The 16,282-nt window shown below is 42.9% G+C and overlaps 1 protein-coding gene across 6 annotated transcripts in view; it reads left to right on the top strand.

Moving 5' to 3' along the window:
- The window catches only part of LOC123520581 (protein prune homolog 2-like), a 39,933-nt gene that overhangs the window by 20,008 nt on the left and 3,643 nt on the right, over nt 1-16,282 (top strand). Inside the window, exons 2-12 of one of the 6 annotated variants that reach the window (XM_045282972.1) lie at nt 8,620-8,636; nt 10,878-11,037; nt 11,395-11,560; nt 11,969-12,151; nt 13,841-14,065; nt 14,587-14,708; nt 14,959-15,098; nt 15,227-15,332; nt 15,516-15,628; nt 15,800-15,898; nt 16,202-16,241. In XM_045282972.1, the coding sequence (XP_045138907.1) occupies nt 8,626-8,636; nt 10,878-11,037; nt 11,395-11,560; nt 11,969-12,151; nt 13,841-14,065; nt 14,587-14,708; nt 14,959-15,098; nt 15,227-15,332; nt 15,516-15,628; nt 15,800-15,898; nt 16,202-16,241 (1,365 nt within the window). In that variant the 5' untranslated portion in view covers nt 8,620-8,625. Of the gene's footprint in view, nt 1-8,619; nt 8,672-10,445; nt 10,525-10,877; nt 11,038-11,394; nt 11,561-11,968; nt 12,152-13,840; nt 14,066-14,586; nt 14,709-14,958; nt 15,099-15,226; nt 15,333-15,515; nt 15,629-15,799; nt 15,899-16,201; nt 16,242-16,282 lie in introns of those variants that run through there. The other 5 variants (XM_045282975.1, XM_045282973.1, XM_045282976.1 and 2 more) reach the window with 5 other exon arrangements.

The raw sequence follows: 16,282 nt of genomic DNA, 5'->3' as shown, positions 1-16,282 counted from the left end.
TTACTGCGAATGTCACTGTGATATTTGTCGCGTGGCAATAATTATCATTGTATTCTTTCATGCGTATTGTGACATTGCCATTGCACCGTACCCTCTGTTATAATTACTGTGCTTAAACGCATCCCTTCATAAGTGGCAACATGTACACGCGAGTACCGATGTTTATCGTACCGTGACATGCGCTGATTACCCTACAATCAATGACGTTCATCTCGACTTCATAGCCACTGATTACATGCGCGCATAATGACTCGCTGATTTGATTAAGCTTAATTGAAATAAAATCCTGTCCAAGATTGGCGTGTTAACAAGGTGCGAATTTACTGCAGTGCATCACATTCTATTCTGCATGATAATTCTCTCCCGCTGTGTGCCCAAGAGCCTTTCCTTGCTATTAATTTGTTGCCGGCTGGAGGGAGGGGGCCGAGCATAATGAGGTGGTGCTTCTCGAGGGACGCGCCGGCTACTGCTCGTCCTTCAATTAGAGTACAAACAAAACTGTGATCACACTTTTTTCATTTAGGCATTGTGTTTTGTAATTTTTAAAAGTGTCAAAATTTTCAAATAATGGATACCGTATCTAGTTTTTCATGTTTTTCACTACAAGTTCCTCCTTTTGATATCTGATTCTCTGAGATTGTTTATTCTAGTTTATCACAACTTTCTGATGCTTTTTTTGTTACGTTTGTCTGCGTTCAGCTGTTCCTTGCTTCACTCATATTACTCTTACTTGTTTGATTCATTCCCTGACGTTGATTTATGTTTTTAGCCTTATTATCAGTTCACATCTGTCACTATTACAAGATGATGCACCAAAGAAGTAATGCTGAAACTCTCAACACTTGGGCAGTATAATATTTTGAGGGAATATCTGAGCTAAGAGTAAAACAGAAAAGCAGAGACGAGAAATAAAGCCACGGACAGAAATCTGGACTTGGCGAGGTTTGCTTTCAGAGGAGAACTGTCAGAATTACTATTTGCTCCTCTGCTCGTGGCGTTATGGCCTTTCCCCTCTGCAACGATTCCTTTCTCTTCCTTTCTCTTTCTCTTCCCTTCCTTATTTCCTGCCTTACATGTATCTTTTTCCCCCATTTTCCCTCTCACCACCTTCCATCTTGTCCTTCCCTACCTCTCTCTTTTCTCTCTCCTCCTCTTCACCGTTGTCTCTCGCCTGGTCACACTGGGGAGCTACGAGGCGGCGATCGACCCCACCCTGACATCAAATTTTCAGTTCAGTTCTAGTTTCTTCGCCTTCCTCTGAGTTTTCGTGAAGGTGAAGGTCGGAGAGTTTAGTATTGGATGTCTTTGTGAGAATGAATTACTCCTTTACATTTCCTCGCTGGTGTTTAAACATTCTGGATTACTCTTATGACTTGTAAGGAAAATATTGGTTCATTACACTATATAGCCCCATCTTCTAAAACACTTCCGCGCCTTACAGCACCTTTACTATTTTCAAAGGGCTCTTGCTGAAGTGACACGAGTTTTTCAGGTTTTTCAAGGGTGTTTCTGTAATTCTAGTGACGTTTTAACAAGTTTTCTGCATTATCAACAGGAAAAATGCACTTTTGAAATCGGCTAATCGTCTCTATGGTTTTTGGAAATAATAGCGGTGAGAGAAGGAAGCGTTTCTGAACACAGGCCTATATTTCATTCGTTCAGGAGTGAAAACTTACTGAATTTCACAACATAAGAACTGGTGACTCGTATCGTTGAACTTAATCCTTTCAGTTCCATGCCGCGTTTCCATAGTCATTCTGGTTACTGTTTGATGATTTTATACAGCTTCAGAAACTTATGTGGCGATTAAAATAGTGAAGACTGTGGCTATCAATCTTCGGACCTCTATAGACTCTTCCTAATGTCAATAGAGTCGTCTAATCATACCCAAAACTCAAGGTATAAATACGTGTAAGTACTGAAGGGGTTAATGATATGTAGATGACCGAATGTGCCCCTCATCACATATCTATAACCTTAATGTCTTAAAACTGATATAAAATAACATGTAAGGGCCTACGAATCTGCTGCTACTTGCTTTCCGTCATAATTCTTTAAACATATACCGCGTACCACCTCCAAGTACCTACTCATCCACTAAGTTACGATGCTTGACCTTTTCTTACACGGACTAAGAATAATGACACTTGCTCTTCATCTTCACTAAACTCACGCATACACCCTCGTCCCGGTCCCTCTTCCCTGACGGCCGGAGGAAGGAAAAGAGCCGCTGAAGGAGGTGTTGCCTGGGGCCTTAGTAAAATCACCAAGGGGACTCACCCTGGCCCCTCGCTGCTCCTGGCCGTCCTCCTTTAACATCAGCTTCACTTTGCTCCATTGGCAGGTAGTTTGGGGGGAAAGTTTTTATGTCAGCGTGCAGGAAGGGTGCAGGAAATAAAAGAAAAAGAAAAAAAGAAAGAGAAAAAGAAAATGCATAAAAAGAGAAGATACAATATTCTGAATGAGGAAGGTTTGTTCGTTTTAGCTCATCTGTACATCAGTATGGCGTTGAGTGGAAGAAAAGGACAGGAATATGGAAATACAAATAAGTACGTAAAAGAAAAATAAGGAAACACACCCGGGAGGGAAATAAAGATGGGATTCAGTTTTTACCAGTGTCATGTTTATGTATCCAAGGTCTTCCAGGCATACCAATATCCTGTGTACCCACGTTCACTGAAAGGCCCACACCAATATCCGATGTACCCACGATGACTAGCAGGCGCCGGTCTATAGCCTGTGCATATACCCAAGTTCACTAACAGGCACTGCTCAATAAACTGTGTACCCGCGTTGATTGGTGGGGGCAAGTATGCTAGAGACGAGTAGGTATGATTTTTCTCCTCTCCAGTGTAAGTCTGCATTGTAACCTGCCTTGGTATTATGATGATGTAACGAAGATATGGTGGTTCCGAACCCGCCGACCTATGCTATGAGTACATCGATCCACTGTCTCTTGCCTCTCATCTGCTCCCCTCATTCTCCTCCTGTGCGGTTGTCAAACACTCCAGGCGGCGCCGTGCCATTAGTAGGGAGGAGCTAAGAAAAACCGTCTTTTCTTATTAATGATGAAAAGTAATATTAGTCCTGTTGTTGTTGTTGCTACTGCTGCTGCTGCTGCTACTATTATTACTACTACTACTGTATACTACTTCTGCACACACACACACACACACACTCTCTCTCTCTCTCTCTCTCTCTCTCTCTCTCTCTGTCTGTCTGTCTGTCTGTCTGTCTGTCTGTCTGTCTGTCTGTCTGTCTGTCTGTCTGTCTGTCTGTCTCTCTCTCTCTCTCTCTCTCTCTCTCTCTCTCTCTCTCTGTGTGTGTGTGTGTGTGTGTGTGTGTGTGTGTGTGTGTGTGTGTGTTGCCTTAGCTATATTAAGGTCTTCAGTAAGGTGCGATGTTCTCGGAAGGGAGATTCGTTCAACAAGGCGTGAGTCGGCAACCATATCATCCTTATTGACTTCACTGGATGCATATGAATTTAAGTCTTTTTTGTGTGTCTCCCAATAAACCAGTAATTGTCATTATCTAGTACTTGTATTTTCAATCGATATCACACACACACACACACACACACACACACACACACACACACACACACACACACACACACACACACACACACACACACACACACACACACACACACACACACACACACACACACACACACACACACACACACACACACACACACACACACATACACAGACACACATACAAAGATTTTCTCAGTCTCCAATTAACGGAGAGGCTAGATGATGGACAGACTATTTTCGGGGGAAGAAGGACGACGAAGAGGAAAGGAGGAGGAGGAGGAGGAGGAGGGAGAAGAGGAGGAGAAGGGAGAAGAGAAGTAGGAGGAGGAGGAGGAGGAGATTGATGGGAGTGGAGGAGGACAGGTAATAGAGGAAACTGAAAAAAATGAAATGGAATGCAGTAATGTTCTATTTCAGGCTCCCGCTTGTTAGTGTTCATGTGAGGACGCCTTTAAAGATGGAACACTGAACATTCATCACCAATAACATATAAAAGGCCACTCAATGGTGCACATAAACACACATAAACACACATGGTAGTGGAGAAGAATAGAGATGCTGGTCGATTGTAAGGTAAAAACATAAAGACAGGCAGGATAATGCACAGAAATGCAAATAGACATTAATAAACATGGTTCTCGCAAGTGTATGGCTCATAACTGCTCGTGGATTTTTCCTTTACTTAGATCATGTTTTAACTCCTTCAGTACATATCCATTCTGGTTATTATTTGCTGATTTTATACAGCTTCAGAAACTCATGTGGGGATTAAGAAAAGTGAGGACTCTGGCCATTAATTTTCTGACTTCCATAGACCCTTCCTCATGTCAATAAAATCGTCTAATCATACCCAAAACTCAAGGTAAAAATGTGTTCCAGTACTGAAAAGATTAATTCACGACCTTGGAAAGTAAAGTCTCCTGTGCCAATGGAAATTCACTGTCGCCTTAGGACACTTCATTCATTGACTAGACCTGGAACACTGAAGCTGGAACACCAGGGCCACGCTACTCACCAGACAGTCTGTCACCAAGCGTGCGCGATGGTTGTAAGTCTCGTAGTAGTACGGAGATAAGGAGTGGGTGTATGTAGAGTGAGGGTAAGTCTAGTGTGCTATCATCCCTAGTGAGAGGTATAATCTTCAGGTCAATATACAGTTTCTCATCGAATCTAATAACGCAGGGGAAACTCAGACTTACACTGTATTCAGAGTAACGTAGCTTTCCATCCGTAATTTTGTTTGTAAGTTAGTGTGATAGATGGTAATATTCAGTGCTGATTTCTCGAGTACACCTGTCTTCTTTTTTTTTTTTTCTAGCTCATTGCCCAAAGAAAACCTTAGATTTAACATTTCTATATTCCAAAGTTTAGCAAAAAAGGTGAATGTGGAAACAAGAAGACATGAAAAAAGGCGAAAAAATAACGACGAAAAGTAACGAAAGCAACCCGACATTTACAAAGGGTACAGTGCCTGCACACAGTATGTATGTTCACCATTTCGTGTTTACGCAACCCACGTCAGTCTCGCGTGTCGACATGGCAACATAATCGTAATTGAGTCAGACGCCAAGAAATTAGATTCACCAAGCTAAGACGCGTCGTATGAGAGATATATCTGTTCCTTCCCCACCAAAAAATCTTTATAAAGCAGCTCTCTCTCTCTCTCTCTCTCTCTCTCTCTCTCTCTCTCTCTCTCTCTCTCTCAGTATTGTGAAAGAGAGACCCGATAGTCCCGCTGCGAACTGGAATCAAAGAGTCTTCATCTGTAGTACGGGTGCGTAGTTGGCGTGCTGACGGTGTATCCCTTGCAAACACTTCATATCCCACTTCTCCCGCAGTGCTATATCAGGGACATCACTCCGCCGCTTCACGCCAGAACCAAGCCACTCACTACTCTCTCCTCGCCAGCACTGCCAGATTTCGAGATAACTAGACTCAGTTTGTATAGTCTGTATTGGTGTTCCCCACTTTCATGGCGCCGGCTAGTCCAGTCTCTCTGTCTCTCTCTCTCTCTCTCTCTCTCTCTCTCTCTCTCTCTCATCCGTGTGTGTGTGTGTGTGTGTGTGTGTGTGTGTGTGTGTGTGTGTGTGTGTGTGTGTGTGTGTGCAGATGGGAGAGGGATATACTCAAAGGTATGTTGGTGTTTGTATGGACGTTTGCAGTCCTGGTGTGGCTCGCGTTGGTTCAGTTGTGCAGTGAATGAGACAACGGGGTGAAATGGCTGGCATGATTCGAGGACGGCGCCTTCCAGAACCTCTTTGCGGACGTTTTTGTTTGTTCGTCCCCTTAGCCCCTGCCTAAACACACACACACACACACACACACACACACACACACACACACACACACACACACACACACACACACACACACACACACACACACACACACACACTTGAAAAGCCCAGTAAATCAAGACATATCCGTGTAGTAATTTACATATGATTCATACTCATTTAAATATATCATCCGACTTCTTCTTGCTTTTTTTTCTCATTTTTGTCAGCCCCTTAAACTTCCATAGCGAGTATAGATTTTACAATTAAACCAAAGTGGATCGTCCCCCTTTACCCCTCACCCTTCACTCTCGGCCCTTCCCTCACCGGCCTTCCAACGCCAAACAATGTATATACCGCCGAGTCCCAGGCAGGTCCCCGCAGGCCAGCGTGGAGGACTCTGGTGCAGCGTAGGTACTTGTATGTTACGTGAATTCGTCTTTGTCAACATGTGTTCTTCGATCTATTAGTAATTTGACCGCTGATTGTTGAAAGGAATTTTTGTGGTTTCTTTAACTCCCCTCAGTACCAAGACGTGTTTTCGTATTTATTCTGCTTACTATTTGGTGATTTTATACAGCCTCAGAAAACTTATGTGGTGTATTTGGTGATTGAGATAGTGAAGACTCTGGCCATTAATCTTTTCTCCTCCATAGACCCTTCCTAATGTACATGTAATCTAATCACGCCCGAAACTCAGGTAAAAATACGTCCCAGTACTAAAGGGGTTAAGGCATTTGTTCAGGTCACATGTGATGATGCCTTCTATGCATTCAAGAACTTTTATTGATGACCACAGGTTATGAGAGCAACGAATGATGGGACGGTTATGTATGTCAACTAATGAAGTGAGACCGAATGATCATTTTTACATACTATTGTTTAACCTCTTCAATACTGACACATTTTTACCTTGAGATTTGTATTCGATAAGACCATTTTATTGACATCAGGAAGGGTCTATGGAGGTCAGAAGATCAATGGCCACAGTCTTCACTGTTTTAATCCCCCTACATGAGTTTCTGAAGCTGTATAAAATTACCAAATAGTAAGCAGATTGAATATGGAAACGCGTCATGGTACTGAAGGGGTTAACTAGTAATAGTGGTAGGTAGTCTCTCTCTCTCTCTCTCTCTCTCTCTCTCTCTCTCTCTCTCTCTCTCTAAGGTAGCACAGTCATTATCATCCCCATAGTCATAAATGCTCTCATTAAAACTTGATGACTAAAAAGAGAACAAAACGGAAACCGGATCCTTTCCCTGCACTGAGTCTCATAAATCTAGACAGGCACGTGCTTAGGAGAATAACCCGGCTGTACCTTTCAAATATTGGCACAGCGCTGAAAACCGTGGAGGGACAGGGTTTTCCAAGCGCTTCCGTGTCTTACTTCGATTGGTTTTAACAGTGTCTGGTGGAAGCTATTCAGGTTACTGTGTGAAAGCCAGTGATATTCAGGTACATGTGCTTTTTTTTATATATCGAGTGGAGGCTTAAGTAACAGGGTTGACTCTTTTCTGTGTTCAGTTGTAATAGTAGTAGTGGTGGTGGTGGTGATGGTGGTGGTGGTGGTGTTGGTGGTGTTGGTAGTAGTAGTAGTAGTAGAAGTAGTAGTGGTGGTAGTGGTGGTGGTGTTGATAGTAGTAGTAGCTGTAGAAGTAGTAATAGTAGTGGTGGTGTTGGTAGTAGTAGTAGTAGTAGTAGCAGACGTGGTGGTGGTGGTGGTGGTGGTAGTAGTAAAAGTAGTAGTGGTAAAGTAGTGTTGGTAGTAGTAGTAGTAGTAGTAGTAGTAGTAGTAGACGTGGTAGTGGTGGTGGTAGTAGTAAAAGCAGTCGTGGTAAAGCGGTGTTGGTAGTAGTAGTAGTAGTAGTAGTAGTAGTAGTAATAGTAGTAGTAGTAGTCATAACGGAAGTAGTTGCAGACGGAGTGGTAGCAAAAGCAAGAGCAGCAGCAACACGACTAGTGGCAGGAGTATTAATCAGGCAGTCACTCCTTTAATCTCGCGGAACATTGATGTACTCAACTAATCTCCTTGTCTTCCGTTGATTGGCTAAGCTTATGTACCTTTTTTCATTATATTACTAGTTGGTTGGCAGTGCGACGCGTACTGACACACACACACACACACACACACACACACACACACACACACACACACACACACACACACACACACTGAGGTAGCTGTCTCACTTCGCTCTTTTATTCTCTTTAGGTTCTGCTTGTCCATTATTGCACACGTAACGCCTGGGATTGAATGTGGAAATTGCCATGAATAATGTATGACGATTTGTGAGAGTAATATGTAAATGAATCAAATCTTCTCCTCCAGTTGTGTAAGAGGAAAAGTTCTCATAAAATCTTACATGTGTATTGTTATTATTATTATTCTTGTTATTGTTTTTACTATTACTATTGTTATTGTTGTTGTCATTATTATTATTATTATTATTATTATTATTATTATTATTATTATTATTATTATTATTATTATTATTATTATCATTATCATTATTATTATTATTATTAGTAGTAGTAGTAGTAGTAGTAGTAGCAGTAGTATAGTAGTCGTACTAGTAATAGTAGTAGCAGTAGTAATAATAGTAGTAGTAGTAGTAGTAGTAGTAGTAAAATATTCTAATAATACTGACAGTAATGATAGCAACAACATTAACAACACCAGTAACAACAAAAACAATAACATCACCACCACCACCACCAACAACAACAAACCCTACCACTACCACCACCACAACCACCACCACCACCACCACCATCTGTATTCATTCCTCGTTTCTTTGCAGGTGAACATGAACGAGATGTGAGTACAGACAGCCCTGCCGCCCTCGCTCACAGGCACGTTGGCGCTTCCTAACCCACAGGGAGACTCTTCTCGTGCATGGCCCAGTGTTCAGTAGCGCAGTGGGAAGCAAGGGTCGGGAAGGGGGAGGAGGAGGGGGAGGAGGAGGGGTAGGAGAGCTGAACCAGTACTATATAGTAGTGCAGTGGGGAGCTTGGAGGGTGTGGAGGAGGATGGAAGGGGAATGGGAGAGCTAAACCTTACCTTATCTGCTTCTGTTGGCGAGAAATGGTCCAATGTCAGTGTCAGTGCTGTGTGGTAGGAGATGGCGGTGAGAGAGAGAGAGAGAGAGAGAGAGAGAGAGAGAGAGAGAGAGAGAGAGAGAGAGAGAGAGGTGCAGGAGGAAAGAACTGTTTTTCTCCTGCACTGTTACCTACAATTTCCATCACCACCACACCCTGTCCTCCTGCTCCTACTTGTCATTCTCCGTGTTCGCCTTCTTCTCTCCTCCTTCGTATTCTGGTCTCTCACAGGCAGTCTGCACGGTACAAGTTGTCCTTTGATGTTGGATGAGGGATCTGCGCCTCTCCACTTTCCTCTCAAAGCGCTATGTGGGCTGTCAGGTTTGCTTGCACATGGCTACTTTAACTTCCTGTGCATGTAGTTTCCGTGTTAAAGCAGCACGAAGAGAAAGCAGCGGAAGAGTGAGCACGATCTGTGGTGTACTTGACATGTAGGTCATAATAAACACCAGCCGTCACGTGTGAAGCGAGCAAGTCAGCGTCTGCATGGCTTCACTCTGTCATCTGGCTGTGGCTATACGGGAGACCGACTGCTAAGTGTGCTTGTATAGACACGTATATATGTAAGTAGTGTTACGTGCGGTAGGAGGATGTGGCGATGGAACAATTACATTACTCGCTTCATATATATAATATTCATGCTGATCTCAGTGGTGCAGGTGACGCGTGTAGTCTTCATAGTTTAATTGCCCACTCCTGACAGTGCCATAATAAAAGAGGATGGATGAAGATTGGAAACTCAAATGTCATGTTACTATTTTAGCTTTCATGCCTTTTCCCTCTGATATGTATCGCTGTCGCACGATAAATTTCACTCACGTTTAGAGCAAAGCAGTGCACTTCATTTTCAGGCTAACACTCACCACGCTCGTCAGTAGCAGTTGTTACGCTGCGCTTGTGGCCTACTGGCTTGCAGCTTCAACTAAGTTTTTATGCTACAATATTCTTTAATGTGTTCTTTTGATATTAGATAGTGCAAGAATTCCAAAAGATATTTACATTCCATCTGAGTTTTAACACGTATGCGAATTATGTGGGTGAGACGTTTAAAGCTATGGTACGGTTAGAGCTCCAAGGAGACCGTAAAATTTTAATGAACTTCATGGAGTTGACGCAGCAGTGTGAAAACTCCTCTCTCCCCAAGCTCCCACACACAAAAAGGGACGAAATTATAAAACTTGGCAAATAAGAACCTCTGGAGCACCCTCTGACATGTGCTGATGATACTTGGCGGTGAAAGATTGTCGGGATGATGTACAAAGTTAACAGCAGCGGGTGGAGAGGCGGCAAGTCGCGCCACGCAAATGTTGGTGTCTCCTGTGATGAAAATAACACTATTTTTTTTTTCATTTATTTATCTATTTTCTATATATCTATTCATCCATGTATACATTTGCTAATATATTGTTATAACGTACCGGTAAACTAAATAGAAGCACATGCCCTATATTTTAATTATCATTATTACGAGTAACAATTTATTTTGCAATGCGTGGTAGATAATAACAGGAAGTGTCGCCATTGTAATGTGAGATGACTTACTGCAGTGTGACAGAGGTGAATCAGTAAGACACCAACGCAGCATCAAGACACAAGCTTTCATTCTGGTGGGTTTTAGATCACGTGTGTTCATTGTGTTAAGAGACAGATGACGGGCAGTGGAAAGGGAGGCTGTGCGCTTCAGGACACTAATGGCAGTGGTGGTAGTGGTGATGAAAGTGGTAGTGGTGTTGAATAAGTGAAATATGTTAGAAACACAATGGTGAGGGGATAGGATTTGCTTTGTTATGTTATGGTGTGTGTGTGTGTGTGTGTGTGTGTGTGTGTGTGTGTGTGTGTGTGTGTGTGTGTGTGTGTGCGTGCGTGCGTGCGTGTGCGTGTGCGTGTGTGCAGTAAGTAGGTATATATTGACATAGAAGTGAGACCATTTGTATTGACTTGATCTGCTTCCCCCCCGTAGCTCGGCTGGAGAGGGTGTTCCTGACCCAGCCAGTGAGGAGAGCATGGACGTGTCCGAGGCCAGCAACAGCAGCGGGACCCTGGCCAATCACTCGCCTCTCTCCGATAACATTTACTCCTACGAGCAGGGTGTCCGCGACCCTTTAAGGTTTCCAATGCAGGTAAGGAGAAAGTAGCACGGCTTTTCGTCACGTAATCGACTTTGCTAACCTTGTGACCGAACCTCCTAAGACGACTGAATCCTTCCACACCTTGACTAAAAATACTACCCTCTGCTGTCTATTTTCTCTAGCATTAGGACACAAGATATTTAGTATGAACAAATAGTGTCTTTATTATCTAGTTTTGTGTACGTAAATCAGATAAAAGTATAGAAAATTACGTAAATTGCAAATGGTTTACTATATAGAACAGAAGGCAACCTTGTGTTCATCTGGGTGGAGAATGTATCCGCTCAGAGCCTTTAATTCTCGGAAAAAAAACATGAAAAGATAATGAGTTACTTTCCATCATGCAAGCAGAACGGGCGGCTAGTGGGCGCGGCGCTGGAGAGGGACCTCTCTTCAGCCTCGGGAGCAGGCCAAGCAGCTGCAGCGCCTGCGGGAGGACAGAAGCCCGCCCCTTTTAACCTCTCCCACCTCGAGTACACTTTGCCAGACACGGAGATATATGAGCCAGAGACAGGTGAAGAGCGTGTTCAGTCTTTGTTCAGTGTGTAAATGTTGGCATGTTCTTGTATGGCTGCTACACTTGACCAGCCCCCTTTGTTTGTCTATATTGAAAACATCTAAACTTTTCTCTCGTCTCAGCTTGTCTTATGCAATCCACCGTTCTTTCCCTCATCCTTCTTCTTTTTTCGCGCCATAATAGCTTAATTTTCATCCCCCTTTCACTCTTATCAACAATTTTTTCCTGTCCATATCACTTATTATACAGAATACATAACCAAACATACTAAAACATGGTGAAAACTGATACGTAGCTTTGCAGTCCTACATTATACATATTTGCTCTTCGTTACTGTTCCTTCGTGTGGTAGTAGCCATGTCATGGAGGGCAGGCGAGCAGTGTCTCATCTCATTGCTTCCTCAGTGGACTTCCCAAACTCACCGACGGCTCTGCGGTACATGGTGGACCCCAGCGAGGAGTGTGGCGGCGTGCGGCTGGCTGAGCGGGAAGACACCTCGCAGCCGCCCGCCACGCCCACAGAGGAGGACCGCTCTCTGTATACGGCCGTGGTGTCGCCGCCCACCGGCCAGGTCACCCTGAGGAAAGGTTAGCTGGGCCCTCTCCCTCGGCCACGGAGGGATGGGGCAGGACGTGCTTGACCCAACACCAGTCAGGAAACTGTTTTGAATTGCAAATTAAGTTGATTTTTCCTCTTTTCTATGGTTCATTAGCAAGAAATGGTGAAATGAACTTGAACACATTTTCTTTTAAGTAGCGTCTGAAGGTAATGCAGATTGAAATACTGAGTCAATAGATGCACTGCAGGCTGGCAAGATTTGATCTAGAATTGACTTTGTTCGGACTCTTGACTTACCAAAGTACGCATGCTCGTATATACATCTTCCTCTATCATGACTATGTACTGATAATGGTATAGCAACAACAGCGACAACAACAACAACAACAACAACAACAACAACAACAACAACAACAACAACATTAATGGTAACATTATTCAAAATGAAAATAATAATAATAATAATAATAATAATAATAATAATAATAATAATAATAATAATAATGATAATGATAATAAAAAAACAATATTGAAACTAATAACAATGATAATAATAAGAATGATAATGACATTAATAATAACAATAATGAAAATATTAATAATAATAATAATAAAAAAAATAATAATGATAATTATAATGATAGTAGTAATAATGATAATAATAATAATGACTACTACTACTACTACTACTACTACTACTACTACTACTAATAATAATAATAATAATAATAATGATAATAATAATAAAAGTAATTATTGCTATTATTACTATAATAATGATAATAATAATAATGATAATATTAATAATAATAATAATAATAATGATAATAATAATAATAATAATAATAATAATAATAATAATAATAATAATAATAATAATAATAATAGTAATAATAATAATGATAATAATGATAATAATAATGATAGTAATTATTGCCATTATTACTATTTTTACTAATATTAGTATCATTATTATTAATATCCTCATGATAATGATGATGATGTTGATCCTCATCAACTCCATCTCCACCACCATCATCACTATCATCACCATTGTTATCATCACCACACCTCGTGCTGAACCTGAACCCCCAGCGGCAGCACGGGTGCCGTCCTCGCCAGAGGGAGACATGCGGGCCTCGTGGCACCCAGACAGCGGCCTGCGGGAGGCGTTGTATGCACATGATTTGCTGCTCATTACACAGATTTAGGTTAAAACAGAAGTCAAGTTCAGAAGATGAAGAGAGGGCATGGATCCTCGCACTGCTTCAGAATAAATGCGCATCAAACTAATCTCTCTCTCTCTCTCTCTCTCTCTCTCCGAGCAGCTTCTAAGAACCGAGGCCTTAATAGAATCGTGGTAGGGAAAAAAATCGTCCGTTAGTTATTCCTGACTGTCGGACGTTGTAAATCTTGCCAGCCTGGAATAGTTTTATTTCTTTTATTTTTATGATGGAATGACTGTCTGACCAGCTGACTATCATGACTTCTCAAAACGGTTTTCACTGGTAGTAACATACAGAGTAGTTCATGGAAAGGAACGTACGCGGTGTATGGTATCTCCCTTTGCCAGACTAGTCCTCAGTGTTGCCGCCTAGCGCCGTTCCCATCCCACCCTCCATGCACTGCAGTAGACGTCATGTGTAGAGCAGAGATCAATCACCACTTCAAAACATGGCCGTGGTCCAACTCCTCCCCGCCCCCCCCACCCCGCACAGAGCGACCCTCTAGCCTGGAAGTGAACCGAAAGAAGCGCCTGACCGTCACCGAGGAGCTGCTGACGGTGGCTGTGGATGACGACCAGCACTCCATCTCGTCCCTCAGTCAGCACAGCGATGACGAGGACGACGACGCCCAGATGTTGTCCCACGACGAGTTCACCGACATGCTCACGCCGGACGACATCGACACCCCAGACGAGCTAGAGGAGTCCATCATGGAGCGTAAGGGGAAGACGCTTGCTATGTCCCTTGCCGCATCATCCCACAGCCATATCCAGGGGGTCGGTGGCCTGCCTCTTAGTGTCCAACATGTCCATGCATGCTTTTACCTTACTCTGATGAAAATGACGTAGTTTGCATGTCCACGTCCTTCATATGACTAGTCTATTAATGAGACGTTTGGTAATGAATTCAATATTTTCTGCGGCACATGAATGGGCAGCCTCCACCACCTCCTCCATCCATCTCTCTCATCATTGCTTCTCCTCCCTCTCGTGCTGTGGATGTGGCCCTGTAGCATTGATGAAAGACGTTGAAGGGATGCTTTTATGTATCTGTTCGTTGACTTTCTGATCTGTTGCTAAACTCAGTGTTTCCTCAAGACTGTAAAGTTTTGTAAAAGTATATTTCTAATCAATACCAGCCTTAGTGTACGAGAATTAAGCTAGTGGCCCTTATGTGTGATCAGTCGAATAATGGAAAGCATGTTACAAGCTGTCATCGCGTTCTACTTCACACGCCAGGTCTGGGGCCCCAGCCAAGGATAGATCCCCTGCCGGAATACACCACCAGCCAGGAAGCCAGCGAGGAAAGGTCGTGGCGCTCAGTTGTCATATCGGGCATCGAGAGGAGAATCGACATGAAGGTGAGAGCAGCACCAGCGTGGCCACCATCTCATGAGGTGACGCGTCTGACTGTGGATGCGAGAATTAAAGCTGTCAGTCATGTCAGGAGTGTTTACCTCATATTTTACTCTGTATCTATATTCAGGCGTGAGTTATGAATGGTTCTCTAGGAAAATGTTTCAGGAAATTCTCTGAATGAATGAATAGATGTACTAGTGAATAATTAAGCACACACACACACACACTTATCTACATATTTCCCTCTCTCAGGTGATTGAGCCATACAAGAAAGTGCTAAGCCACGGAGGATATTTGCTAGGCAGCAGCGAAGCCATCATAGTGTTTTCCGCCTGCTTCCTTCCAGACAGATCCCGGAAGGACTACGACTACGTCATGGACAACCTCTTCATGTGAGCGATGCTCCCGCGACACTTTCGATGATTACAAATTGAAATTATGAGTTATCTGATGCCTGCGACTTGAGTGGACTTATAGTATTCTAACTTCCCATTAAGAATCGTTTCTTTTGGAATTCCAGGTATGTCCTGACAACCCTGGACCAGCTGATCGCTGAAGATTACATTCTCATCTACCTCCACGGAGCAACCACGCGGGGCAACATGCCGTCCTTCGCCTGGCTCAAGGTGAAGTGTAGAGGCATGCGGATCAGTATCATGAGTCTGGATCTGATACATATATGTAGTTTGACGAGATGGGGTGGACAGTATTACTCCGAGAGATAGTTCAGATGAGGAAAGTAAGGGCTGAGGACAGAGTGAAGTAATGGCAGGAAGATTGCCTTGATTACCTTGCTTGTGTCCCCACAGCGCTGCTACCAGATGATCGACAGGAGGCTCCGGAAGAACCTGCAAGGCCTGTACTTGGTGCATCCAACCTTCTGGGTGAAGACGGTGGTGGTAATGACGCGTCCCTTCGTCAGGTATTGCTTGGAGATTACACACTTCCATCATCATTTGTGGATTATTTATTCTTATCACACACTTTATCACCTTACGTGTTTTAACGTGAAAAATCAATCATAAATTGTTTTCACTTACTCATTTCGTACTAAAGTATACATAAATATACTTGTGGTCACTTTTCTTTACAGTGCAAAATTTACCCGCAAATTGAGATTTGTAAATAGTTTGAAAGAACTCTCCAGCCTTATCCCAATGGACCAAGTGTGCATTCCGGACAGAGTCAAACAGTGAGTGGTTCGCCTTGTCCTCTTCTGTCTACCTGGACCTATTGCTTCCTATCCCCGTCACAGGCTTGATTCTTCCCTCATCACCTGTCTTGCCCGGCCTCCACCACCTACCCACCTACCGTGTCCTCCCCACCACCTGCCGTCTTACCCCAATGACTGACCCCAATCTATGACTGCATAAACCAACATTGTCAAATAGTTTTGTAACTTTCTTTTAATATGTGTAAATTATTGAAAATTATAGTCATACTACATAACATTAATTGTTATACCGAAGTAACTGATTACATTTTGTCACTTTAGGTATGATGAGATCAGGGAGAGTCTACTGGTGAAGGCATGAGTGAGTATCTTTTCACTCTCATGTGTGAAACCAATAAATCA

The sequence above is a fragment of the Portunus trituberculatus genome, chromosome 47 (assembly GCF_017591435.1).
Source record: "Portunus trituberculatus isolate SZX2019 chromosome 47, ASM1759143v1, whole genome shotgun sequence".
Lineage (NCBI taxonomy): Eukaryota > Metazoa > Arthropoda > Malacostraca > Decapoda > Portunidae > Portunus > Portunus trituberculatus.
Note: the sequence above shows the minus strand (reverse complement) of the source record. Positions and strands in the feature narration are given on the sequence as shown.